Here is a 27317-nt window from a genome sequence, read left to right on the forward strand (position 1 = left end):
TCTGATACAATTGGGTACTGAAGCCCTATGTAAATTTTTATGTACAACGGTAAAAAACACGATTAAAAACCATTTCTGAACACTTTTTTTTCTTATTTTAATGCAAAAAAAAAATTGACAAGACAACATTTTTTCGATGGATCAACTATGGTCCCCTTGGAATGTGCTGTCAAGTACCCAGTCAAATCAATCCGAATTCTGAAACGGAATCGGTTGTTGCGTTTGAAACGGAATTTGTATACGATTCTAATTAGATTCCATTTCGGAATTCGGATTGATTTGACTGGGTATAGGAGCTTTTCTGTCAAGAAGGATTGATTTTGCTTGAAGATTCATACCCGTGACGGAATCTATGAGTTTTTTTTTAAATCACTTGTTAAAATAGATAAACGTCTTTCTTGACCACTATGACACACTTTGGGTTATGTAACTTTCGTGTCTGTTTGTCGGTGTTTCTGCCTCCATGAAATTGTACACTCTACCCCGCGGTGATTGGTCACTTTTTCGTTTGACACTTTTTTAATTTGTGCCCCGTTGGTTGGTCAAAGTCAAACTAAAAAGTGACGAACTGTCACTTTTTACTCGGCACTCACGCACACTATCAAAACAAAAGTTTGGTAGTGTGTGTGAACTCCGTGTAAAAGAGGTGTCAAACTAAAAAGTGAGTAATGTAAGGTTTCAGTAAGGTGTATATTTTTTTCTTTTTAAATTTTGGTAATCTCACTTAAATGTTGAGTTAAATTCAACCAAAAATCATACAACTTTAACAAAGCTTAATCTTTAGTAGACTGGGTTTTAGAATTTCTTTTTTATTGATTGCTTCAAACTTTTCTCAATTTATAAAAAAATCTTTCAAAAGGAATTTAAAATTTACGAAAAAAATATTGATTAATATGGATTACTTTCCAAATATGGAAAATATAGTGTTCCATCTCCGTTCAATGTTCTTTCAATTTTTCGTAAAGTAATGAAAAACAATATAGGTTTAAGTCACGTTAGTGAAATAAACAACGATATAAAAACAATAAGGCCGTTGCAAATATTTTTGATAAATTTATGTCACCTAACAATTTTTGAATTTCAATTAAAATGAAAATATTCTTTAGCATAATTTGTTACATTGTCAAAATTATGTCGCATCCCTAAAAATTACAAAATTCTAACAAAAGTCGAATTAGCTCATGTCCAAAGTAAAGTAAAGTAAATCGTTACTAAACTCAACTCTTACTAACAATTCCGTTGAGATGAGCAATTTGTGTCGAGCCTGTCGAAGTTGTTAAACTGTTTGCACGTTGTCCACCCAAGCTTTCGCAAGCATTCCAGCTAATCTTTTCCACCTCACCACAGCAAGGACCTCTTCACCGGCCAGCGCTCCCAGGAACAGCTCATCCAGAACCAGAACGAAACGATGTCGTGCTACACGTCCCGGCGCAACTCGACGACCTCGAACGCCAACAGCGAACCCCAGGAGGTGGCGCCCCAGTTTGTGAAATTCGCCCGCGATTCGTCCAAGTACTGGTACAAGCCGGCCATCAGCCGCGAGGAAGCGATCGGACTGCTGCGGAACGCCGCGCCGGGCACGTTTGTGGTGCGCGATTCGACCACGTTCGCGAACGCTTACGGGCTGGTCGTCAAGGTGGCCCATCCACCGCCGGGAGTGCAACCGAAGGCGGGAGGATCCAACGGGGACGAACTGGTGCGGCACTTCCTGGTGGAGCCGACGATCCGAGGGGTGCGGCTGAAGGGATGCTCGAACGAGCCCGTCTTTACGTCCCTGTCGGCGTTGGTCTACCAGCACTCGATCACGCCTTTGGCGCTGCCCTGCCGCTTGATCATACCCGATACGGTAAGATGCTTAACATCACGGTCTGGTGTGGTCAAATAACGCTGTTTTATTCCGTAGGACCTCCAGCAAACCGACTTCCAGTCCCCGGCCCAGCAGCAGCTTCTGACCCAGGGTGCCGCCTGTAACGTGCTGTACTTGTTCACCTGTGATACGGAATCACTCACGGGTAAGAGATCAAACCGCCACGCAAGCTAATTTGAAGTTAACATTGAACTTTTCTTCTCCAAAAGGACCCCAAGCGATCCGGAAGGCCGTCGGGCTGCTGCTGTCGCTGCGGCCGCTGCCAAAGCCCACGCAAGTGCACTACAAGGTTTCAATCCAGGGCATCACCCTCACGGACAACACCCGGCAGCTGTTTTTCAGGTGAGTGTTGGTCCAGCAGAAAAAAAAACAGATTTTAATAATTAAAAAAAAAAACAACATTTAAATACACTCCAACCCCGATGATCTGACACCAACTGTTGTCAAACAAACGGGGTCACTTTTTAGTTTGACACCCCTTTTACACGGAGTTCACACACACTACCTAACGTTTGTTTTGATAGTGTGCGTGAGTGCCGTGTAAAAGTGACAGTTCGTCACTTTTAGTTTGATTTTGTCAAACCAACGGGGTGTCAAACGAAAAATGACAAAAACCTTGAAATTTAAAAATTCAAAGATTCATAATTTCAAAAATAACTAAAAACAAATTAGCGTTCTCGATTACGAGATTCCTACTCGAAAGTAGGTGCCCGAAGGCCTTATTGTTGAGGCAATTGCAAACCTCTTTTTACACCTAAGCGTCCATCCACCCCGGGATTTAAACTGACGACCTTTGGATTGTGGGTCCAACTGCCTACCAGCGACTCTACCGAGACAGGACCCAGGAGACGACTCCTACACCTGGACTGAGCTAACGTCCTAACCTCCAGTTTAGACCATTTACTTCTACGCCCGACGGAAGGCGTGTTCAGACAAATCTCATCTCGGAAAACGCCACCAGGACCGTCTTAGACCGAACACAACCGATCCCGGTTTTATGTTTAAAAATTCAATAATTCAAACATTTTAAAAATAGAAATTTAAATATTCTTTAATTTTAAAAATTATAGAGTCAAAAATTCCGAAAATACTAAATCCTAAAATTTTATTTAACATTTTAAACATATGAATTTTAATTTTTGTATTTTTTAATCCGGCTGAAACTTTTTTGATGTCTTTGGTATGCCCAAAGAAGCAATTTTGCATCATTAGTTTGTCCATATAATATTCCATAAAAATTTGGCAGCTGTCCATACAAAAATGATGCTTCAAAACACTTTTTTTATGTTTTAGGGGAAATCAAAATCCAACTTTTTAGAAATTTGCAGGTTGTGCAAAAAATCTTTGACTGAGTTATGATTTTTTTAATCGCTACTGATTTCTTAAAAAAATCGAAATATCGGTCTCTAAAAATTTTCAACTTCATTTTCCGATGTAAAATTAAATTGGCAATCAAAAAGTACTTTAGTGAATTTTTGATAAAGTGCACCGTTCTAGGTATCTTTTTTTTGAAAGTAGTCAATGTTTCCCTAAGATAAAAAAATTAAAATGCAATTTTTTAATAAAAAAAATAAATTCAAATTTTCTCTATTGGAGCACTTCTATTTGAGCAGTTTTTGCTTTTTTCTACATTGTATTTCTTATGGAGCGAACTGTCAAAACTGCTCGACTGCGGGTGCTCCATTCTTAGACTTAAAAATTCAAAATGATTTGTTTTAAAAGAATCCGAGTTCTGTACTTTCATAATAAGAAAATTTTAACACTACAAAATTTAAAAAAATCGCGATTCAAAAATGCCATAAATTTAAATATTCGGTTGCGGTTTCGGTTGCCAAGTAAAAGAATTTAAAAATTCAGCATCAGAAATTCAAAAATTTAGAGGTTCAAAAGTTTAGAAACTAAAAAAATCAAAAACAAGAAAAATTAAAAATTTAAATCAGAAAATTTTAAATTTTAAGATTAAACAATGTGAAAATGCAAAAACAGAAAAAAGGAGATCTTACATTTTGTTTTAATTCGGTAATTGCTGACATGAAAAAACATGAAAATTCCAAAATTTTAAAATTCAATTTAAAAAAAGGAAACAGTAATTTAATTATTCGGTTGCGGTTAATTGCGGTTGCCTAGTAAGGAATTACAAAATTCAAGAATTATTAAATTCAAATATTTAGAGATTTTAAAGTTATGAAACTCAAAACAAAAAGTTCGAAAATTTAAAATTAAGATTGTTTGAAATTTTAAGATTAAATAATGCGAAAATTTTAAAAACTGAAAAATAGATCTTAATTTTTTTAATTCAGAAAATTTTGACTTTGAAGACCTGAAAATTCTAAAATATAAAAATTCAATTTAGAAAAAAATATTTAATTATTCGGTTGCGGTGAATTGCAGTTGCCTAGCATTGAATTCATAAATTCTGGAATTAAAAAATGTAGATATTTTTAAATTCAGAATTCAAAAATTGAAAAAAGGTCAAAAATGAAAAAAATCCAGAACATCAAATTTGAAAATTAAAAATTTAAATATTAAAAAATGTGATAATTCAAAAACTGGAAAAATAATATTTCTTTAATTTTTAAAATAAGAGGATTATTGAACTTGGACACCTAAAGATTACAAAAGTTAAAAAATCAAATAAAACAATGCAATACATTTAAAAATTTGGTTGCGGTTGTTGTTGCCTAGTAGAGCTGGGATTTCGGATATCCGGATAATTTACATTTTTTCTATATTAAATCAGAAATTATCTTTTAAATCAAACCAAATCAATAGAGATATTCGAAAATCGTATCAGAACTGAAAATTATTTGGATAGGGAGAAGTTGGCAGCCCTGCCATCGAGAGCAGAGGCTGGCGGTGTGCGGTCCGCGGAATTTGAATTGTGTAGTCGGTAGTTTTTATAGTAAATCGTGTGAAAAGTAGTGAAAAGACTATACAATGTGTAGATTTCATGTGGACAGTGAAGATTTCCTGCAATTTTTGGAATTTGGGCAGTTTTTGCGATTTTTGTTTTCTTCGCCGCTTGGTCAAGCGTTTGACAGTTCATCGCGGCGGCTTCGCTCTTGCAGTAGTATTAGTGTGATGTGGACTAGCTCGTTCTAAGGGTGGTATTCAACTCGTTAAAAAAAATCAAATAGTGCGAAAGAAATAAAAGCAGTTTGCCAAGGAATATTTTTGGAAGTGTCATCAAGCAGCGCTCAAGCCATTTCAACTGATACTGGAAAAGGTGATGCAGATCGAGAAAAAGTACTTGGAAGATCAGCAAAGCTTGGTGGGCGGTCTGCGATCGGTTGAGGTTGGTCGGAGAACGTGGATATCGTGCTGAAGCAGCAGCTGACCAAGAATTGCCAGCATATCAGTACGCCAGGATGTGAGTCGTGTCGGTAGAATAGGATCAAGCTGCTCGTGATAGAGGCTCGTGAGCGCAACTGGAATTCCGGACGCATACGGCCTAAATATGGGACAACTCCCGGGTGCTTAGGACTACCAGAAACCAGAAACTTGATGAGATCTATCCAAACTGAAATTTTCACATTTTGCCTACTTTTCAACAATTATTAAATACGCGCTGATCCCTGTTTTGCCTGATGGGATTGGAAGTTTAAAGATAGTTCGAGGACTCGTCTGGTTCTTGTTCTATGTTTAGGCGGGGCCAGACAATGCCCAATGACCTCGGAATTGGGCCGCTAGGATCTCTGCCATTCTGAAATGGGTCATTGGAAGCAGCGCGAGGGCTGTCACCACCTAATACCCGGGACTGAGATATGTTGTATCAGCATAAACCAAGTCTGATACAAACTATTCTTTCCCATAATTTCGCTGCCGGCCAGCGGGTATTGGATTGACCACACACACACACACACAGAACTGAAAATTACTTGGATAAAAAGATTTGATGAATCCAAAATAGATTAGAAATTGAAATGTAACGGATCGGATAGTTTTACGGAAATTAGAGGTCTTTTGAAAACCTGTAAAATAATTTTGTTTCATTTTTATGTCACCCCACAGTCGTGAGACAAAGCTGGCTTGTATAAGTTAGTTCATTTTCTAATAGAATTATTAATTCTGCAAATTATTCGGATATGCGAAGTCCCAGCTCTATTGCCTAGTTAGCATTATAAAAATTCAAGAATTCAGAAATTCAAAAAAATTAAGATTCAAATTTGAAAAAGGTTAAAAAATATCAAGATTGATGGAAAAAAAAATTCTAAAACTAAAAAAAAATATCTAAAAATTTTAATCCGTGATTTTTTTTAATTCTGAAAATTCCATTTTTTTTATTCAAATCTAAAAAAGCATTATATTTAAATATTCGGTTGTGGTTGCGGTTACCTAGTTAGGAACTCCATAGTTTTGAGATTTAAAAGTTCAAAAGTTCAGAAATTTAAGAATAAAAAATCAAAAAAATGTAAAATTTAAATTTTTGGTATAAAAAGCAAAAATTAAAAAAACTGAAATAAATAAAGAGCTTAATATGTTTAGCTAAGAAATTTTCAAAAACAAAATCAGTTGCAGTGGCGGGTGAACATTTATAAAAAAGCTCAAAAATAAAATAAAAATAATTAATTCCAATTTTATGATTTGAACATGAAAAAGATTAACAATTTCAAAATTCTAAAATTTGAAATTGCGAAAAAAGATCTGTAAAAAAAAAGGTTTAGAATTTCCAAAATTCATATTTAAATGTAAAGTTTTTGAAGATTTCAAAAATTCAAGAATTCAGAAATTCAAAATTCAGAATTCAAAAATTATAAAAATCCGAAATAAAAAAAAAAAAAAAAATAAATAAATATTTTCAAATCCAAAATTAGAAAGTTTTAAAGCTTAAAAAATTTAAAATAATAGATGTAAAACTTAAAAAAAAACTGAAAATGGAAAAAAAAATAAAAATATTAGGATCTTAACCTTTTTACATTTAAAAAATAATGCTAAGGAGTACCATGAGTGTCAAAGGGATTCAAAAAACAAAATAATTTTCGTTCTCTTTATTTCTTTCCACTCCAGGCGCCACTACCCCTCAAACAACGTGTCGTTCTGCGGCCTTGACCCGGATGAGCACCGGTGGAGCATACCGTCCACCACGGGAGACATCCCCGCATCCAAGTAAGACCCTCTTCAAAATTAATTTAAACTTCAATTTTCAAAATTATCACCTTTTTTTCAGACGCATCTTCGCCTTCGTCGCCAAGCGGTCGCCCACCTCGGCGGACAACCAGTGCCACGTGTTTTGCGAGCTCGAGGCGACCCAGCCGGCCACCGCCATCGTGTCCTTTGCCAACAAGGTGGTCCTCGGGGGAGGTGGTTCGGCCTCCAATCAGCCCCAGCAGCCCGTTGCGAGGGCAATTTAAGGGGGGGCTTCATGCTTTACGGAAAAAGAAGGAAGGGAAAATTCGAGTCATTTTTGCTGTTAGAAATTTGTTTGTTTTTTTGTTCAAATACGTCGACACAAAAAAAAAACACAAAATTTGCGGGCAAGTCGCAAGTAAAATTTATCTTTATTGGTACTACTTAACGAAGCAACGCAATCGCACTAAACACAAACAATCTGAGCGGAAGTTAACTGCATGAATTAAGGAAAAAGGAGATTTGGACACACGCCGCCACACGTGGAAAGCAGCTTTTTAGAATAGTCAAGTTGGATATTTTTAACAGAAACGCAGCGCAGCAGCATGAGAATAAAAGTGTAAACACTTTAATTAATTTGATTGCAAAACTGTATTACTTATGTTAAATAACAGAAAGAATTAAAAGGAAACGCAACCACAACTACCATATTGTGTAATATTAATATATCCACGCAAATTGTCAGTGTAATTATTTAGCGCAACGCATGTATAAATGTAGTTTTCTACGCAGAAGGAAATATTATTTAACATTCAAAAAAATATTTATAAAAAAATAAATTAAACCATTCTGTAAAAGAAAATCCATCTCTGCACCTTTTCATTTGTTTCTTTTGTAACTAATCCCTAAATTTCCCCTCGCAAACGCCCCGAAAACACCCCTACAAAACAGACTCACCTCCCAACACTGAACTAAACGACACATCACTTTCACACGTTACTCGCCACGTTTTAACACGCACACACTGTTTTTTTTCTTGCAAAATCGGCTTCTTCGTTGTAGAATTCTTCTTTCGTTTCGCTTCATTTTCAGCTCAATGTTTTAACCCCCAAAAAAAGCAACCCTTTTCAGCGAACGAGACAAAATGGCACTTTATTTCTTGTTTGAACGGCAGCTTCCCACCCTTCAATTTTGTAGCGGCACAGCTTTTAAGAAACGCTATCTCTCTCGCTAACAAACAATTCGAATTGCCCAAAGTACCGTTTCTTCCTAAGCTTTTTTCTGCGCCGAAAATCGCTCTGAGAGAACGCGCCAAAATTTGCGTTTGCAACTTTCTAAAACATTCGAAAACAACTCAAACAAACCCAAACGGATATTTTTTCGCTTTGCAGAAACTGTTGTCAAAGAAAAAGTGTTACGAAAAAAGAAACATGAATAAAACGAACGAATAAGCGTCTCCTTCGAGAAATTGAGAAGGAGGCGTTTATAACTACTAATCAACAACAACAACAACAAAAAAGTGTGTGCGCAGGCACCTAAAACAAAACTAAAAAGTATTAAAACCAGATGTAGCGTTAGAGAGTTAGACTAACTGAAGCATGAAGAAATAAAGAGTTTTTTTTCAGTTAATCGAAATGTTCACAAAAAAACGGAGGATGAAAACGTGCCTAATAATACACACCACAACAAATGAGCAGCAATTTTTTGACTACCAATTAAAGGAAATTTTGTAATGCAAAACGTTATTCAATAGTCACCATGAAACCATTACACAGATTCGTGTTAATCATTCAAGTTGTTAAAAATACAGAAAAAATGAGCTAGTCTTACACCATGTTTGAAAGGCACAGTCAGAGAAAATTGTTATGGAAACCTCCCACTTTTGTTTTAATTGCACTTTTTTGTTGTTTTATTCCTATTTTATCCCTTCTACGGTTAAAAATTTATTGTTGTCTTTAGTTATTTTTGGTTTGGTAAAACGAGTCACCCGAATTTGTTCAACAACCAAATTTCATCAACCTTTTTTTTAAATTAGCACAAAAAAAATATCCTCATTTATCAACTTATTTCTATTGTTACACGTTGTGTAAATATAAACAGGAAAACTTAACACACACACAAATAACTGGCAAAATGTTCAAATAAAAGTGGAAGTAATCATAGCCGTAGGATTTCACTCAAGCATATCACAACTCCAACAAAAAAAAATCAAACATGAAACATTTTTGGTCATCTCCCAGCAACTTATTTCGTCACAACCAAAATTACTACAGTAGTAGTTATTTCATATGAGCGTGCAAACATAAAATCAGCTAATTTTAGTGCCCTTTTAGGTAGTTCTTTTCGAAATTGCATTTGAAAAGGGCCCATTATGAACAACAGTTGGAAAGTTAAAAGTGCCCAAAAACGAGATTTTTTTTTTAAATTATGAGTTTTATTGCGAAAATCAACATAAATTAAGAAGCATTCAAGCAGAGTTGAGGATAATGATGTGGTTTATCGTATCATAAGTAAAAATACCATCAGTCAAACTTCTTTTTTAAATAGGAATTGAAACAAGTTGTCCACTTTTTGCAAGCGATTTTCTCGAATCGCGGTTATTGGTTTTGTGCCCTAATGAAATGTTTGGCTCGAAATATAAAAAAGTAATAATAAAAGAAATATATTTATAAGCAACCAATTTAATTGGAATCACATTGGATTAAAATTTCCAATGTGATTCCAATTAAATTGCTTTCTTATAAATATATTTATATACTTTTTTATATTTCGAGCCAAACATTTCATTAGGGCACAAAACCAATAACCGCGATTCGAGAAATTGTGAAATATTGTGGTTCATTTAAAATCCAAAGCACAACAAAGAACAAAAAAAACTTTTTTTTTATTTCTTTTAAATAGTATTTCTTCTAGTAATTTATCTCTGAAGTTTTTTTTTTTAAGTTCCAATAAATCAAATTTTCAGTTTTTGCTTTTTGGGTGTTTTTAAACACCCCTGATTCAAGGCCGAGCTCAAGGCGGTTTCAAAAACACCCAAAAAGCAAAAACTGGAAATTTGGTTTATTGGATCTTTTCAAACAAACTCTAGATCTTCTCTCTGTAGGACGACTTTTTGTTTCCTGGTTTTTTTTGTTAAAGGTATTTATGTTACAGATTGATAAAACTATTGTCTACCATTTCTTTTAACAAACAATCCAGATTTCTCAGATTATTTTTTCCCGATTGGACGCGGATTCCAACCCTAAAGGAGGTGTACGTTGAAAACTAGACTGGACCGGTTCCAACAGCTATAATCCCGCATGTCGGCTACACGTTGACGGAAGGTACGTGCCCAGAGCAAACGTAAAGCAGAGTTCAGAGCAGTGAATGTAGATATTATGTATGTCTTTCCTGCTCTTCAAATGAACAACGAATTTGAATAATTGCTCAAGCTATACATTTTTTAATTGTTTGTTTTAATTGAAGGGACTTCTATGGCAAACCATTTTCCCCACGCCACGTGGCCTCACCGTCAATGGGAGGTGGCAGCACTGCGGCACCTGTTGAGGAGAAAGGCCACGTGGTTGACGCGCGCGTTGTCATGGTTTCCGCCAAACAAACTAACCCCGCCCGTTTATTATGACAACGGATCATTATTGAATGTTTATTAGTTGGAGACTTGAAAAGATTGGATATTTTGGATAAGTTTGTGTTTTTTTGGGCGGAAAAAAATGGATTTCGAGGAAAACTTGATCAAAAGACAAAACTCAACCGAGTATTTCGACACCGTTATCGGGCACATCGAGGACATCGTTATCGGGGAGGAATTTCAGGTGGGATTTAAAAAAGGGTAGTACCGTCATTGTAATTTTTCCAACCTTGCAGACGCTGGTGAACCAATTCATGGATTGCTACTATCTGGTTTTCGAACCTGGCGAGGAGAATAAAATCGCTTACACGGAAATCTATCAAAAGTACCAGTTTCTGGTGGAGACATTCATCGTGGAATCGCTCAACGACCGGATGCGGAACATGTTCGACATGGAACGGTTTGCCCGGGAGCTGGAAAATAGACGTAGCGCCCAGCTGGACGGGGAAATCTTCGAGCTGCTTTACACGCTGACCGATTTTTTGACCTTCAAGGAAATGTTGCTTGACTACAAATCGTTTAAGGAGGGCGCCTACGACGAACTGAGCAAGGACTTCAGCGTGACCGGATTGCAGAAGCAGCCGTAAATTGTCGGACGGAACGGAGTAAAATAGAGTTTTTTCTTTTCAACGATGGCAATGACAGAGTAGTTTTATTGAGTAATTGAAGAAGCTTTAAAAGTGTGTGTGTGTGTGTTTGTGATTATTTTTTAATGCATGAGGATTTCCGTCTGCACGAGACGGTTGTTGGTGTCGCCGGGCATCCGGTAGGGCACGGTCGCCGCCATGTTGGTCAGGGCCTTGGCCTGCTCGCGGAGGTAGTTGAGTTGCTGCAAGATGGAACAAAAATTAAGGTAAGAGGAATTTTGAACAAGGTCAAAAGATGCGCTTACCTGCTCCCGTCCGGCGTCGTCAAACTTGGCCACGTCCTTGCCGCGCAGCGCCTTGTACTTGCAGTACGCAATGTCCATCGTGGCCAGCAGCAGATCCGGAATGACCTTGCAAACCTCGCCGCCCAGCCGCTTAAAGTTGTGCACGCAAGTCTCCAGATCGTGCATCTTCAGCGGTACCAACTTTGTCCTCTCGAGCACTTCCAGTGCCGGCTGGTAGTTCTTGCAGTGGTACTGATCGAAGAAGATCATCAGCTCCTTTAGCAGCGTAAACGTGCTCCACGTGGGCGGATCACAGTTCTTCTCCGCGCCAGCGTACCGCTCCGTAAACTCCATCGCCATTCGCTGCAGACGTTCGCGCAGCGATCCCGGCTTGTTCGCCTGGTGCACCACCTGCGAAAGCAGAATCGACGTGTACCGCAGCGCCTGCTCGTGAATACCCGCCAGATCAAACAGTCGAATCGCGTCCTCAAACATCCCCTTCCGAACAAACTCCTCGGCGATCATCTCGCACGCCATCTTCGCGTCAATTTGCGAGCTCTCAAACTGGTCGATCAACCCCCGCGATCGGATCCCGTCTCGTTGCATCTTGCCAAACAGCAGGTCAAAGTCGCGGCACTCAATCGCCAGATCGGACACGCACACCAGGAACAGATTACGCCCGTCGCTGTCCCGCAGGTTGCGCAGGAAGAAGAAGTACTGCAGCGCCTCGGCCGGGTCGGTGATTTCGAACTTTTTCACGTACAGCATGATGAGACGGGCGATGTTTAGTCGGCGCATCGGCTGCGGGTCCTCGATGTCGACGGAAAGCAGCGGCTCCTGTAGGTTGCGCGGCCCGCCGATCATGTGCAGCTCGCTGAGCGCTAGCGCGATGTGCACGGCGTGCGCACGGAACTTGTCGAAGCGCGACAGGAACTCGATGCCGGCCTCGAACTGGCCGGTCAGCGCTAGAACTTGGTAGTACAGGTGGGGCTGTTCGGTGGCGTTGAAGTGCCGCTCGCCGTACTGCTCCAGGATGACCGCCTGGAGGCCCGAGTAGGTCAGATGTTCCGAGTTGTCGTCCGACTCTGGGCGGATCAGGGACAGCTGAATCCAGAGGAAGTCATCGGAGCTTTTGGCGACCTCCGGGTGTTGCTCCTGGATGTCGCAGCAGCCGATGATGCAATAGACGACGCGCTTGTACGGATCGATGGCGTTCCGGATTTGACGCTTGTACTGCATGCGGATTTGCAGCTCCAGCTTGGGGTTGATCTTCTGACCGGGGTTGCGGCACTTTTCCTCGAGGACGGCGATGAAGTCGTCGTGACCCGGTCCGGCCATTTGCATGCACTTGAGGGCGGAGGCGATGTCACCGCACCGCAGACAATAGTAGACCATTGGCCAGAGGGGCTTCCCGTCTACGTGACCGTCCTGCAGCCCGATGAAGCTCGAGTTTTGGTTCTGGTTGGCGAACTTGAGTCCGACAAACGATCCAACCAGGTTCAGAATGCTGGGGATTCCACCGCGTTGTGCGTCCCGCAGATGTTCCGCAATGACCGTTTGCATGAACAGCTTGTAACGATTCTCCAGATATCGCTTGGCCTGTTCGATAAACTGCGTCTGGGTGCAACGGGCTCGCAGCGGATCTTGGGTGCGCGGACTGGGCGTCACGTTCGTCATGTACTTCATAATCTCCCAGATGTCACCGACTTTCGAGTCGTTGAACCCGTCCGCAACCTGAGCAAACCGCTGAACCAGCGACGGGCGCATCGCACCCTCGTTGATTAGCTTGTTGTACTCGTACACCTCTCGAGCGTACGCCATTTCCTGGTTGTTCAACGACGACCTCCCGCCAAAAGTGCTCTCGTTCAGAATTGTCTGTTCCGGTCCCTTCCGGATATCAATCCAGTTCTGCGACGGCCCAATCAACGCGTTCATCAGCTTCACCTTCTCCAGCTTCCAGTCGTTCATCGTGTGCTCCCACTTGGCGTTCTGCGCCGCCTGGAACGAGTTCTTGTGCACCTCCTCGATAACGGACAGAATCGCATTCTCCTTCTCGTTGCGCAGGAAGCTCTGAATGTCCGTCGTTGAAATCGGATCCAACGGCTCGAACGTCTTGCGCGAGCTCAGCGTCTCCAGCTTCTGCGAGATTTTTGGCAGATCGATTCCCTTGTGGCCGAGCAGGATGTGCCTGGAAGAAAAAAAAAAAAACCCTTTCGAATCTCAAACACCTCTAAAATTAAGACCGGAACTTACGCCTGCATGTCCTGGGCGCCGGTCTGGGAGACGCGCGAATGCAGCTCCTGCGTCGCTTGCAGCACCTGCGGCAGCGTGCGCTCGACCCGCGGCAAGTCATCGGAGACCTGAGTTTCGTGGGTTAGCTTTTGCGCTTGCTGGAGAAGAGCACTGAAATCCATTACGACGTCGTTGCGCTTCTAACCTCAAAATCCGACGGATGGGCTGTACGGTGAAATGCGATGAAATACTGTGAAATTTTGAAGATATTTCAACTGCCCCTAATCGTTCGCCAACTATTGAACAATTTTGAAACGTTTTCAGCAATTTTCCAACACTATTTTTTTACAAAACGAAGCAAAAATCGTGAACGAGTTATTGGCGGCAGTCGGTACTGTTTACTGTTTTGGAGGTGGATTCTGTTGCTTTTGTTGACAGTTTGTCGTACACGTTAAAATTGTGATGAGCACAATTCAGGTAAAACGACAAACTTTCAAACTCGCTGGGTAGTTTTTGCGGTATGAACCGGTTCAGGCATGAAACGTCAAAGCATCAAAACATCTATCCGGTCGCAGACAGTTGCTTTTGGACCGTCATCGTCGCAGGATTTCCATCGTCTTTTTGGAGGAAAACAGTTTTTTCGAGCTGTAAACGAAATTTTGTCCAACATTTCAGCAGCAGATAATCTCACCCTTCTGCTGGACGGTTCAGTGATGGCGGAAGTGGAACACAACGAAGCGATTGGCGCGGCAGAGCCGCAGTTATCCGAGGACGAGGAAGCGGAAGATCAACAGCCGGAAACGGCTTCGTCGTCGGAAGTTTTACCGGTGGAGGAGGGAAAAACCACTAAACACCCGCACAGTGATGACGAGGAGGCTGACGGCGAACCATCGGCAAATGTTCCATCGAAAGACCCGCAACACACGACCGTGGTCGCATCGCATTACAACCAGCTGAAGGAACGTGGCCTGTACGAGCGGTCCAAGTCGCGGATATTCTACATGCGCAACTTCAACAACTGGATCAAGAGCATCCTGATCAACCGATATCTGAACAAGATCCGGGAAAAGGCCGCGCTCGGGACGCCGTTGCGCGTGATGGACATGTGCTGCGGCAAGGAGGTGACTTGCTCAAGTGGTCCAAGGGTAACATCACGCACCTCATCTGCACGGACATTGCCGCGGTCAGCGTGGAACAGTGCGAAACGCGCTACAAGAACATCATCCAAAATGACCGCGGAAGCGGTGGCGGCGGCCGAAACTCGGGCCAAAGCGCCAGTACCGGAAAGGTCTTCACGGCGGAGTTCTTCGCCGCCGATGCGACCCTGCAGCGGCTGCGGGAAAAGTACCACGACGCCTCCGTCGAGCTGAACCTCGTGAGCTGCCAGTTCGCCTTTCACTACTGCTTCGAATCGCTCCGACAGGCCGAGTTTATGCTCAAGAACGCGGCCGAATGTCTGCGCGAGGGTGGCTACTTCATCGGAACCATTCCGGACGCGAACGAGATCATGAAGCGGCAACGGGCCGCCGGAAGTGACACCTTCGGCAACGACGTCTACAAGATTACGTTTCTCTGTGACACCGAGCAACCGCCGCTCTTCGGTGCCAAGTACAACTTCCAGCTGGACGGCGTCGTCGACTGTCCGGAGTTTCTCGTTCACTTCCCAACCCTAATCAAACTGGCACTCAAATACGGTCTGCGTCTGGTGGAGAAACAGCGATTCGACGAGTTCTACTCGGAATCGGTCCAATCGGGCCGCGGCCTCATCGAAAAGATGCAAGCACTCGAAACGTTCCCCGGTCAGTCGCGGGATGAGCGCGAGCGGCAACAGAATCTGAGCGAGTACAGCCACGCCCAGGGCCATCTGGATAAGAAAGGAGCGGGTGGCGGCGGTCGGTTCCAAAAAGTTGGCACGCTTTCCAAGTCCGAGTGGGAGGCTAGTAGTGAGTTATGCGCCCAACTTTGCGTAAGATTACATTGACTAATGGTTGATTTCTCGTTTCAGCACTGTACATGTTCTTCGCCTTCCAGAAGATGAAAACCAGCTGGGACAAGAATGGGAAACCCATCTATTCCTAAAAAGACAAAATGGACCCATTGCAGCACGAGTGCATTGATTTGTTTTAGTTTCTTTCAATTTTATAGATCTATCTAATTATACTTTGAACCTACCACGCTAAGTTCAACACAATCATCAATTGTGAAATTAACCATTAATAGCCTCTTTTTGTGTGTTTGTTTCGATTATATCGTGAAAAATAAATAAAACTTACGAGCATTGGGAGTGATTTGTATGCTCGAGGTCAGCTCCCTTTCCGATTTTTTTGTAATGATTGTGTCTGCTCTTGAATATGATTAAATAATTATTTTGTAATGCGACTGAAAATATACAGATTTTACGGTTTCTCCTAAAAATGCATTTGTTTTTCTTTGTAAATCAATCCGGAAAGAACACTTTGAAAACATTTAAAAATGCGTGATTAAACGGTTAATACAAAGACAAAAAAAAAAAAACAAAAAAATATTTTCTAGGTTTCCATATTAAAATTTTTAATTGATTTTTTTTTTATTTTGCTGTAGTAAAAACACTGAAACCCCTACCCAGTCAACTCAATCGGTATTCAGAAACGGAATTCAAGTCGAATAGTTTACGAATTTCGGTTTTAAACGCAACAACCCAGTCAAATCAATCCGAATTCTGAAACGGAATCTATTTAGAATCGTACACAAATTCCGTTTCAAACGCAACAACCGGTTCGAACACGGAACCGTATATACGATTCTAATTAGATTCCGTTTCAGAATTCGGATTGAGTTAACTGGGAACCGGTACGCGTATACGCATTATCTGCCCCGTAAAAAAATTGACAGTTCTCGACCTGACGAAACACCCTACGAAATCGGGTACACTGAAAGAATCCAACAGAGTAATCTCAAGTGTTATTTCACGTGAGTGTCTCAAAAAATCAACACGACAAATTCACATGCTTTTCCTTTGACCCACACATATTTTTCATGTCAAATTGATGTGAAAATCATTCAATATCAGCTGATCGTTAGCGAAAAAATTTTCATCCTTTTCTCGCATGATGTTCACTTTAGATTCAAATGAATTTCACTTAGATTTGCCCCATTTGACATTTCCTTTGATTTTGACGTGGAAAACACGTTAGATTGAAATGTTTTGGTTTTTGGCTGGCGAAAATTTTTTCATAAGTAAGATGGCCACGAACGGTGGTGGACCAAAATTTTTAGAAGTGTAAATGTTCATTTATGAACCAAATATCCTGAGATCTTTTAAACATTTTAGTTTAAAATTGAGCTTTAACGCTGGTGGTAAGAAAAAAACAAAGGAAATTGTTAGATTTCATTTAAATTAATGCAGGTTAAATTTTTTTCCAGAAAACCAAATTCCGGCTAGCGGTCATCTTCAAATGGCACAAGTTTGGGCCATGTCATCGAGGCGCCCTGCTGGACCGGTGAAACACGACGGTCAAGTTGTTTTGAGAGGGCTCAAGTTGGCCGAGAAAAAATGCACCAAGACGTCAAGTCTCGGATCAAGTACTTCTCGATCCAGGCTGGCCGATCCGTGATGTCCATTGTGAATCTCGAGAAGCTCCGCTTGCAACCTTTTAATCAGGCAGTAAAAGTTCAATATCAGAGAAGTGAAATGTGATTCAAATCTTGAAAAAATGAATAAAAATAAAAGTTATATTCATATGAATTCGTAAAATAAATTTATTTAAAGGAAAGCCTTCAATTGTTTAAGAAGCCTAAGAACCACTTGAAAACCATTTGATTTCCACTAAAAAATCATTGAAAATTTATGAGAAAAGCATTCTAAACTCATGTGCTTCGTCACATGAAGTTAACGTGTTTTTCATTCGAATTTACTGCGTGGTGCTTTGAAAATTTTCGATGTGATTCACACATGACATTCACATGCAAAGTCGAATGGGGTAGATTCATGTGCAAAACATGTGACATTACTATGTGCCTTTCTTTCAGTGTAATCAAAAACAACCAACCAGTTGCCGATTAAGTAGGGATGCGTCATGGCTTAAGCCTACGAATAGACCGACTAAATTGGGTTGAGTCAGATTTTCTTTTTTTCACAGACTAAATCGGTAAAAAATCGGTTGTTTTTATAACCGATTCCGTCGGCCGAATTTGGACAACCGATTTTCCACCAGACGCTTATATAAAGATTACACAGAAGTCGTTGCACGTTCGGCCGATTCGTTGGCCAACGAATCGGCCGAAACCACCCGACTAGACCCGACTTAGTTATGCGAATTGTCGGATTTTTTTACGGGGTGGTTCGGGATAGAGACCCTAAATAGGGAGACTGGTCTAAGCTGGCTAAATCGATCTGGCACCGTATGTTTTGAGCTTGGCAACACTGATAAGTTTTGCTGGGCGTAAAGGCAAATGCTCGTTTGGATACGTCAAACTCGTGTCTGTTTGGGTACGTCAAATTCACTTCGACCAGTCTCCCTATTAAGGATCTCTAGTTCGGGACCATTCATAAACCACGTGGACACTTTAGGGGGTATGGCGATTGTCCACGATCCATACAAAAAAGTTTTTTCGTATGGACAATTGGGTCCTAAAATGAAGCTTAGATTGCTGATATTATAGTTTACAGCGATAAAGCTTGTTATTCTGAGTACAATGACCCTTTGTACGACCACAAAGAGTTTAAAATGGATTTTTAAATCAATTTTAAAAAATTAGCCTCGCGGTCCTTCTTGACAGAAAAGCTCCTACTTGACAGTTTGTTCCAAGGAGACCATAGTTGATCCATCGAAAAAATGTTGTCTTGCCAAAAAAAAATTTTGCATTAAAATGAAAAAAGTGATCAGAAATGGTTTTTAATCGTGTTTTTTTACCGTTGTACATAAAAATTGACATAGAGCTTTAGTACCCAAGCCCTATGCCAATTTTTATGTACAACGGTAAAAAACACGATTAAAATGGTTTTCTGGTCACTTTTTTTCATTTTAATGCTAATTTTTTTTTTGTCTGGACAACATTTTTTCGATGGATCAACTATGGTCCCCTTGGAACGAGCTGTCAAGTAGGAGCTTTTCTGTCAAGAAGGACCGTGAGGTTAATTTTTCAAAATTGATTTAAAAATCCATTTTAAACTCTTTGTGGTCGAACAAAATGTCATTGTACTCAGAAAAATAAGCTTTATCGCTGTAAACAATAATATCAGCAATCTAAGCTTCATTTTAGGACCCAATTGTCCACGAAGGGGGGGGGGGGGGGGAAAAGATTCACAAAAAAGTGTCCACGTGGTTTATGGATGGTCCGCTTCGCAAAACGGCCTCAATTTTGAACTGTCAAAGTTGAACCAATTTTCTGTTCGCCAAAAGAAGAGAGTACATATTGTTATCGGTCATTAATTTTTTTTTTGCGTGAATGAAAAATGTGTGGCTTTGAGAACCTGGAGAAAAAATCTTAAGAAAGTTGAAGGCGAGATCGTCATTTTTTGCCTTCCTCACCATACTGAGGAAAGGCTATAAAATCACTCGAAAAATGAACTTATTGATTTGACCTCGTAGACCCACCTTCACGTATACATATCGACTCAGAATCATGTTTTGAGCAAATGTCTGTGTAGATGTGTGTGGGTGGGTGGACAAAAAAATTGTCACTCGATTATCTCCGGACTGGATTAACGGGTTTTGACCGTATTAGTCTCATTCGATCCATCTTGGGGTGCCATAGGTCTCTATTTAAAATCAGCAAGTTTAAACTTCAAAAGTTATGCTAAAAAAACAATTTTGGCGTATGTCCGGAAGATTGTAAAAAAAGTGTTTTTTGCAAGAAAACCTATCATATAATACATTTTCAGAAAGGTATTAAAAAAACCTTTCCAATGAGGCCAAAACATTGAAGTTCTGACAACCCTATCAAAAATTATTAGCACTTAAGTGTTATTTATACACTTTTTGGAGACCGGATTTTAGATATTTCAATGAAAATGACGTCTGGGTCTCTTATGCAACCCGTCGTTAGTTAGATAATCAAAAGACCTTTCAAATGAGTCTAAAACATCGAAGATCTGACAACCCTATCAAAATATATTAGCACTTAAGTGTTATTTATATACTTTTTGGAGGCTGGATTTCAGATATGAAAAAACGAAGTTGACTTTATAGCTGTCGGCCACCATTGCTAGTGCCAACAACTTGTGTCTTCCTTTTAATCTACAAGGCCTTCGCTGCCCTGGGCTCCTAAGTGTATGAAAGTATGGCACGGAGTGACGGCGCCGAATACCCATATGTACACAAAGAATTTTAGAGCGCCCGCCGTGGGATTCGAGCCGGCGACCTCTGGATTGTGAGTCTAGTGCGCGCTCCGATTGATCCACACGGGCGGGGTGGATTTCAGATATTGTGATAGAAATATTGTCTGAATCTTCCATGCGAACTAACGTTGAATAGGTTTTTTATCAGACCCATCCATCCAGAAGCTGTCTTTATTGTATGATTCCGTTTGAAAACCTGGTTTAGTGAAAATCCATTCTGTTTGTTGGATCAGCTTCGCAAGAATTAGCCATGTTTTTTCGCTGGATCAGGAAGAGCTGCAGGATTTCAAAATCAGACAAGGAATTTATATGCGACATCGTAGAATTACACTCTCGCAGCAGTTCTTCGTCGATCGAAACGCGACAATGTTCCAGCCTATAGGTTCCAGCAAAAAATGTCAAAAATTTGAAAAAATAAAACACATACTACTCTGGGTGATGAATAGAGAGAATGCGTAACGTGATTTTCGAATGATCCTACTTTGTTTACATCTACAAAGTAGGAGGATGTTCAAGCACAAGCATGACTTTCTCTTACTGGTAAATGAATTGTTTTATAATCAGTAGTACACAGTAGAACACGGAACCGGTTATTGCGTTTAAAACGGAATTTGTATACGATTCTAAATAGATTCCGTTTCATAATTCGGATTGAGTTAACTGGGATAATTAAAATCTTTAATACACAATTTGAGTAAATCTACTCAACTGTGAAAAACATTGCAGAACGCACTACCCAGGCAAAAGTTTTGCCGCTTCTCTCCTTGCAGAACTTCTGCAAAAGAGAGAGTTGAAGAGAGCGAGCTGAAAGTACGGTAACGTGCTGCAAAAAAGTGACTTATGCTGGCTACAGAATTCTGCGGAAGCTGCAGAAATTCTGCAATATGGACGTGGCGTTACATCGTGCTGTCATCTGGTTTTTTAAGTGCAAGAGTCGAGGGGGACTTCACTCCGCGATAACACACTAAAACGCACGCCATCCCCCTATTCTGCAAGTACGTACACTGTAACTGAAAATCGCACTTTGCTGAGTTCGTTTTCGCACTTTTTCATACGATTTTTTCAGTTCGACTGCGATTACACAAAAAAGTGTAATCGTAGTTGAACTGAAAAAATCATATGAAAAAGCGCGAAAACGAACTCAGCAAAGTGCGATTTTCAGTTACAGCGTACGGAAATAGACTTAATTTTAGGACCCAATTTAAAAAAAAGTAATCCAACGCCATTCAAACATCACTCCACAATGCGCTCACTCACTGGGCACGAACCGGTTTCAAAATTCTTGTCACAATCAGCTGTCAAAAGAGAAAGTCCTTTTGCGTGTTTTGATACCCCGCGCGCCGCGGAATGTGAAAGTGGGCAGTCAGTGGACTCGCACGCACCCCACAGCCACCCATTCGCGCGACGTCAACACAAAACGCGTGATACTCGCGGGGTGCTGGTGAGCGCACACAAAACGTAAACATTGCGGCTGCAGTAACTATTACAAAACCACGATCGTGCAGAATATTCTTCAGCAACGTGCAGTGTGAATTGTCTCGCGAAATATTTAGCCCACTTTGCGCAATGTTTTCAAAGTGCTAGGAATAAAGAGGAACGACGAAAATAATTCCGTTTTTTTGGGTGGCATCAGCCCTGTTACGAAACGAACCATGTCGTCGCTATTGCTTAATATGATGCGGTCTGCGACGACAATAAGGTCAGCTGGAAACCGGTTTTTGAGCGCGACGACGACGACGACGACGCTTCTTCACCAGCGGTGTTCGGCGATTGTGATTTGCTCAGGTCAAAGTTTTCACAGTTTTGGGGAGCGTCGGAATGTGCACAAATTCCCGAGCTTGCAGGCTCCTCCGGCGAGGAGTTTCTTCCGGAAGGCTGGCTCGTCCGTGGGTAAGAAGGATGAGGCGACGGAGCCTGCGTGTCCACCAAAGGAACCAGCCAAGCTGGGCCTGTTTGCGCGGTTTCGAAAGATGTACAAAGAATACTGGTACGTTTTAGTTCCCGTTCACTGCTTCACGTCGGTGTTCTGGTTCGGTGGGTTTTACTACGCGGCGACGACCGGCGTCGACGTGATCGCGGCCCTCGAGTGGGTGGGCGTGTCGGAGAAGCTGATCACCCCGGTGCGGGACTCCAGCCTGGGACATATCGCGACCGCTTACTTGCTGTACAAGATTGCGACGCCGGCGCGGTACACCGTCACGTTGGGTAGGCGGTCGGATGGGGTTATCTTGAGAGATTATCTTGAATTCGTTTTGTTTTTTTTTTTTTAGGTGGCACAACCGTCTCCATCAAGTACCTCGTGGCGTGGGGCTACATTAAGCCAATTCCAACGAAAGCCGAGATGGTGCAGATGTACATGGACAAGAAGGAGAACATCAAGGATCGCATCGCGGAAAAGAAGCAGGACCTGCAGGATCGCAAGCAAAACATGATGGACAGTTTTAGCGGCAAGGACAAAACCGGCAATGAGAAGTAGCTACACTTGTGTTGATGCTACTGCTGCTTAAGCCGGGGTGTTGTGTGCCTAGTCTGTGCAAAAGTGCTAATCGTATTTAAAATACTGTTCAATCTAGTTATTTCTTTCTCTGTTTCCAAACTTGTACTGTTGTCCCTTTAAATGGTGAGAGAGAGTGAGCGCGAGCGCGAGATTTTTCGGGAATGATTACGAAAAGAGTTAACTCGACAAACTTTGTTCAATAAATCTTTCGTTTTTGAGCTGAATTGCTGTTGATGGAGTTTTCCTTTCAAGGAGCGTTCTTTCATCAAAATATCTCCGACGATTTCGCAACAAGCTATCAACATTTATTTAGTTTTAACCGCGTGCACGTTGTCGATTAGGAAAATATCTTTATTCTACCAAAATTTGTCAATGCAGCAAGTTTCTAACGAACTCGTTGATGGTGGTCACAATTTATTATTCGGAAACCCCGTCTAAAACGAACGCAAAGCGAGAAATATCCTCTACCTGTTAAACGCGTAACTCTACGAACTCGGCCAAACACGCAATCGACACAACCGGAAACCTTACCCGGAGAGTACTGCACTACTTGGGCAGCGAACCAACGCCGCCGCCACTCTGTTGGAGAATCTGCGCCAGCACGACCAGCGCAAACGACGAGATGACGTAGACCGACCCCGGGATGGAGCAACGCACCGTGTGGTCGGGATCTGTGGAAAAGATACGTTCTTGTTTGAAGTGCGACGACGTGGGATTCATCAATCTTTTAGCTAGAATAACTTCGGAAAGCTTAAGTGATTTACGCTGGATGTTTCGGTGCAAAGACCTGGACGTGAACTAGCCATACGGTTTTGAGTAATCCGTTCTCCACAGTAATCGTAGCACGTTCCGTTTAAAAAATGCGTCCTCATCCGTTACGGCAATCAGCATCACCGCATAAAGTGCTTTCTTCTCTTTGAGTAGCCGCTTGTACCTACTCCTTGTCGAACGAACAACATTGTTTCAGCGGCACTGCCGATGGCCGAGCGTGCATGCTGGTCTAGGTTTCCACGTGACTTTGTGGATGTTTGTTTGTCATTTTTTTTTGTCATTTTTCCGGTGTTGCTTGAGTACAATTTGATAACCTATATATAAATAAAACTACATTGGTCATAACTTAAAAAAAAAAAACTAGGTATAAAACGAAAGCGGATTGTCCATTTGGGTCGTGTCGACCTTCTTTCGGCTTGTTTCGTCTCGGGGTTGTTCCTTCCTACGCAGTCCGAGTTCATCCGAGGGGATGCCTCTTATGCGACATCGTCCAGAGGTCTCGGATGCCCGGGGTTATCCCTATGTCACACTTCGGGTAACTTGATGGTTAGGTGAGGCCCGGGTCACCCAAGTGCCTCCGTAAATTCTTCTACTATTCCTTTAGCTTGTGGTAAGGGCCCAAGCTAAGCAGCCAAATGTTGCTTCCGATGGAGTTCGCTTCAGGTCAGCAGGCAGCATGTTCTAGTTCAAGGCCAACGTGTTGTTTCGTGGAAGAATCAGGTTTTGCTGGCGACGGCCTCACTGCCCACCATTGAAAAAACGGCTAATATCCACTTTTGGCAAAAACGAGATATTAGCACCAGGTGGTAGAGGATGTTCCAACGAATCTTCTGGAACTTGAATTTTACTGAAATAGTGTTTAGACTTGGCTGCCGATGCGAAAAACCAAACGGCTAATATGCCACTCTTATGGGAAATTGCCTTGACGGAGATTTAGTGACAAACACTAAAACGCGTTTTGCTCGGAATACTTGATTTGGCATAATAGCCGAATTTTCAATTATGGGCAGCTCAGAAGGGTACTAGTTTCTTATACAGGAGTGGTGGAGAGCGCGTTATGATCAGCTTCCAGATGAAGAGGCAGGAGTGGTGTGCAAACAGTCTATCCAGAGGACAGCCAAGCAAGTTTTCCTGGAGATGACTTACAAGAGACCAACAAATCGTATACAGCTGTTCAATGCGAAACGGCTTTTATTTCTCAATTTCCACATGGTCGATAATCGGCTCCCAATCTATCACACGAACTCCGCATCTTGCCCAACGCTATGAGTCGGTTTCATCCAGACAGCAGAGCGTACTCGTACCCAACGAAACGTAGTGATCTGCAGTTCCATGTTCTGAGTTTCCAATCGGTGTCTTTTTCATGATATTTGTTCTTGATTGTTCGTAATCGCTGTGTTTTCGGTATGGAACCGGAGGATTGAGGCTGCGAAACCATCAGCCAAGTAAGTTTGTCCTGGAATCCATTCTCGTGCATGATCTGACATAGCTGTTCACAGTCTACCAGAATATCCAGCGTAGAACAATTAAGTTGCCAGATTTGAGTCCACCTTTTCAAAAACTAAAAAAAAAATACAAAATTCGTTTACTAGATGCCACTCACCCAGCGCTTCCTGCTGAAACTTCGACAGGTCCGTCTCGGAGACGGACTCAAAGTTGAGGCACCGATCAACGGCCACCTTCCACTTGCGGAATTTCATATCTCGTTCTGCGAAAAGAAAACAGATCTTCAGCAACATTTTCCACTGAGCAGACTAAGCAGGTTTCGCCACTCACGACTAGAATTAAGTGCAGCCTGGTAGTAGTCGATCGGTGGCACGCAGCTCGCCTTAAAGTCCTCCAGCGAGAGCATCCCCGTGGCAAGTCCCGCCGCCAGCATCGTCCCCAAGCATGCAGGGGTCGACGTTTGGGGCCGCTCAATGCTCACGCCGCAAAGGTCGGCCAGCATTTGCATCAGGAAGGGGCGCTCGCTGAGATCACCACCGGCGACCAGCTTCGTCACCTGGGGCCACATCCGGCAGTCTCGGGCTAGGGATTCGAGCAGTTCCCGAACCTGGAAGCACACGGCCTCGTACGCGGAAAACAGGATCTGCTGGGCCGTTGTCTGTAGCGTTAGTCCGAACAGCATGCCGCGGGCTTTGTACCGCCAGTAGGGCGTGTAGTAGCCGCTGAAGGCCGGGACTAGGATCACCTCGAAGTTGGGGTTTTTGAAGTTACTGATTGTTGGACCTTCGAACGAGGAGTTCATTGAACATATGGTAGATAGGACAGCTGAGGGGCCTCCGGGGTCGCCAAGGAAGCTTTGGGTAAGAGAGCCGTTCTGGTTGGGATCGCTTGGAAGCTGCAGGTTGTCGTACATCCAACCGATTGAGCTACCGGAATGTGGGATCGCTCCTTCCAGGGCGTAGAAGGTTTGTGCGTTTGGACCCAGCTTGAAAGCAACGGTAGACAGTAGTCCGTTGTCCGAGTCTATGATCTCCTGGGCCGTGTTGAACATAAGGTAGGAACCTTCGTCGAGGTTGCACGTCAGCTGACCCGCTTGAAGGCACATCTGTCCTAGCAATGCCGCCTGTTGGTCACCAAGGCAACTGGCGATTGGAATCCCGGCCAGCGATCCAACGCTTACGTACCCGTAAACCTCGGCACAGCTGTAGATTCGAGGCAGAATACTTGCCGGAATTCTAAAGAAGTTACACAACCGCGGATCCCACTGCAAACTCGCCAAGTTCATCAGCATCGTCCTCGAGGCGTTAGTCACATCAGTCACGTGAATCCCCCCATCAGCCCCACCGGTCAAATTCCAGATAATCCAGCTGTCCAACGTCCCAAACATCAATTCCTTCCCCTCCAACCCTTCCACGTTGTCCAGCATCCAGCGAATCTTAACGGCGCTAAAACAGTTCGCAAACGGCAACCCGCAAACCGCCTTCAGGAAGTTGGTCTTCCCCTTCACCTTGGTCAACAGCTCGCTGACCACCCCCGAGGTCCTCGTGTCACACCAACCAATCGCGTTGCATAACGGCCGCCCACTGTCGCCATCCCAAAGGACGCTACTCTCCCGTTGATTGCATACTCCCAACCCCACAATATCCCGAGGATCGATGTCCAGCAGCAGCAGATTCTGCACCCCCGAATTTATACAATCCCTCGCCGACTGCCAGATCTGAACCGGATCAAACTCAACCCATCCAGACTGTGGCGAAATCGCCGCCAACTTCTCCTCGTGGCACGTTAGAACCTCTGCATTCTTTGCCGCATAAATCTTGGGAAGAGAAAAAGAAAATAGTTGTTTCGCAATCAAATCGATAATCGTCCTTGAAACGCAGCAGGATACTCACCAGAAACTTGCAGCTCGTGTGGCCCACGTACAGGACACCGAGCAGCGAGCCAAACTTACTGCGCGAAGGACCGCCGTTCATGGTGACAAACTCCGGTGTGGAAGAGTTACAGCCCGTACATCGCCAAGGATAATATCACAAAAATAGGAAGATGACTTCACGCGCACAGCATCGTCTCTACTTAATTTTTTTTATGTCGTCACACGCGCAAGAAAAACAACCACCCGAACGCGAACTGCAATGTTTTTGTTATGATTGGCGTTTGCGTTTGACAGATGCGGAGAAAGGGCCAGCGGTGCCAGATTTTGCGAAGCAAAGTAGAAAAAGTTTGGCGCAAGAATGACAAATCAATGAAACTGGTAACCACTGCCGCTGGTTTTGGCGCGCTGGGCGTCGCGACGCCGTCGAGCCGTTATGGCGGTAAAGCTTTGCCGCGACTAGTCCACGCACGTGGTTTTGGGTGGCGTTGTTTCTGTTGTGAGCAAGCGTTTGGTGAGGCAGTTTTTTGTAGATTCTGCTCGGTTTGTTCTAGAGGTCGTATCGAAATGCTCCGATTTGGATGAAATTCTCCGCGTTTGTTTGGCTATACATACTTATACATGAGATGAACTCATGCCAAATATGATCCCCCTACGGGAAGTGAGGTAAACCCTAAAACGGACTTAAAAGTTTGAGGTTCAAAAAACATTAAAAAAAATCTTTAAATTGCTAGCATTTCTGTAAAACT

The 27317-nt window shown here is 42.4% G+C and overlaps 6 protein-coding genes across 18 annotated transcripts in view; 4 read left to right on the plus strand and 2 right to left on the minus strand.

Annotated features, from left to right (window-relative positions):
• Positions 1-9096, plus strand: part of LOC6037355 (tensin-1) — a 447484-nt gene extending 438388 nt beyond the window's left edge. For all 13 annotated transcript variants that reach the window (XM_038249944.1, XM_038249946.1, XM_038249948.1 and 10 more), the window contains 5 exons: positions 1348-1846; positions 1904-2012; positions 2077-2209; positions 6875-6973; positions 7035-9096. In XM_038249944.1, the coding sequence (XP_038105872.1) occupies positions 1348-1846; positions 1904-2012; positions 2077-2209; positions 6875-6973; positions 7035-7218 (1024 nt within the window). In that variant the 3' untranslated portion in view covers positions 7219-9096. The remainder of the gene's footprint in view (positions 1-1347; positions 1847-1903; positions 2013-2076; positions 2210-6874; positions 6974-7034) is intronic.
• Positions 9097-10545: 1449 nt separating this feature from the next.
• LOC6037354 (ADP-ribosylation factor-like protein 2-binding protein) lies at positions 10546-11201 on the plus strand. Its single transcript, XM_001847225.2, has 2 exons — positions 10546-10746; positions 10799-11201. The coding sequence occupies exons 1-2, from the start codon at positions 10645-10647 to the stop codon at positions 11147-11149; spliced, it is 453 nt and encodes a 150-aa protein (XP_001847277.1). The 5' UTR covers positions 10546-10644; the 3' UTR covers positions 11150-11201.
• Positions 11179-14094, minus strand: LOC6037353 (nuclear pore complex protein Nup93-1). Its single transcript, XM_001847224.2, has 3 exons — positions 13687-14094; positions 11455-13621; positions 11179-11391 (listed from the first exon to the last, which is right to left on the minus strand). Exons 1-3 carry the CDS (start codon positions 13845-13847, stop codon positions 11272-11274), a joined length of 2448 nt encoding a protein of 815 aa, XP_001847276.2. The 5' UTR covers positions 13848-14094; the 3' UTR covers positions 11179-11271.
• Positions 14095-14219: 125 nt separating this feature from the next.
• Positions 14220-15969, plus strand: LOC6037352 (mRNA cap guanine-N7 methyltransferase). The gene is given in 3 exon segments (XM_001847223.2): positions 14220-14778; positions 14781-15608; positions 15671-15969. Coding segments are annotated over 3 exon segments (1302 nt in total). The 5' UTR covers positions 14220-14378; the 3' UTR covers positions 15745-15969.
• A 5319-nt stretch (positions 15970-21288) lies between these two features.
• On the plus strand, positions 21289-22705 carry LOC6037351 (uncharacterized protein C18orf19 homolog A). The gene is made up of 2 exons (XM_001847222.2): positions 21289-22189; positions 22255-22705. The coding sequence occupies exons 1-2, from the start codon at positions 21637-21639 to the stop codon at positions 22458-22460; spliced, it is 759 nt and encodes a 252-aa protein (XP_001847274.2). The 5' UTR covers positions 21289-21636; the 3' UTR covers positions 22461-22705.
• Positions 22706-22907: 202 nt separating this feature from the next.
• On the minus strand, positions 22908-26856 carry LOC6037350 (glycerol kinase). Its single transcript, XM_001847221.2, has 4 exons — positions 26591-26856; positions 25029-26514; positions 24856-24960; positions 22908-23152 (listed from the first exon to the last, which is right to left on the minus strand). The coding sequence occupies exons 1-4, from the start codon at positions 26669-26671 to the stop codon at positions 23028-23030; spliced, it is 1797 nt and encodes a 598-aa protein (XP_001847273.2). The 5' UTR covers positions 26672-26856; the 3' UTR covers positions 22908-23027.
• Positions 26857-27317: the final 461 nt, after the last annotated feature.

The sequence above is a fragment of the Culex quinquefasciatus genome, chromosome 1, assembly GCF_015732765.1.
Source record: "Culex quinquefasciatus strain JHB chromosome 1, VPISU_Cqui_1.0_pri_paternal, whole genome shotgun sequence".
NCBI classification, from domain to species: domain Eukaryota; kingdom Metazoa; phylum Arthropoda; class Insecta; order Diptera; family Culicidae; genus Culex; species Culex quinquefasciatus.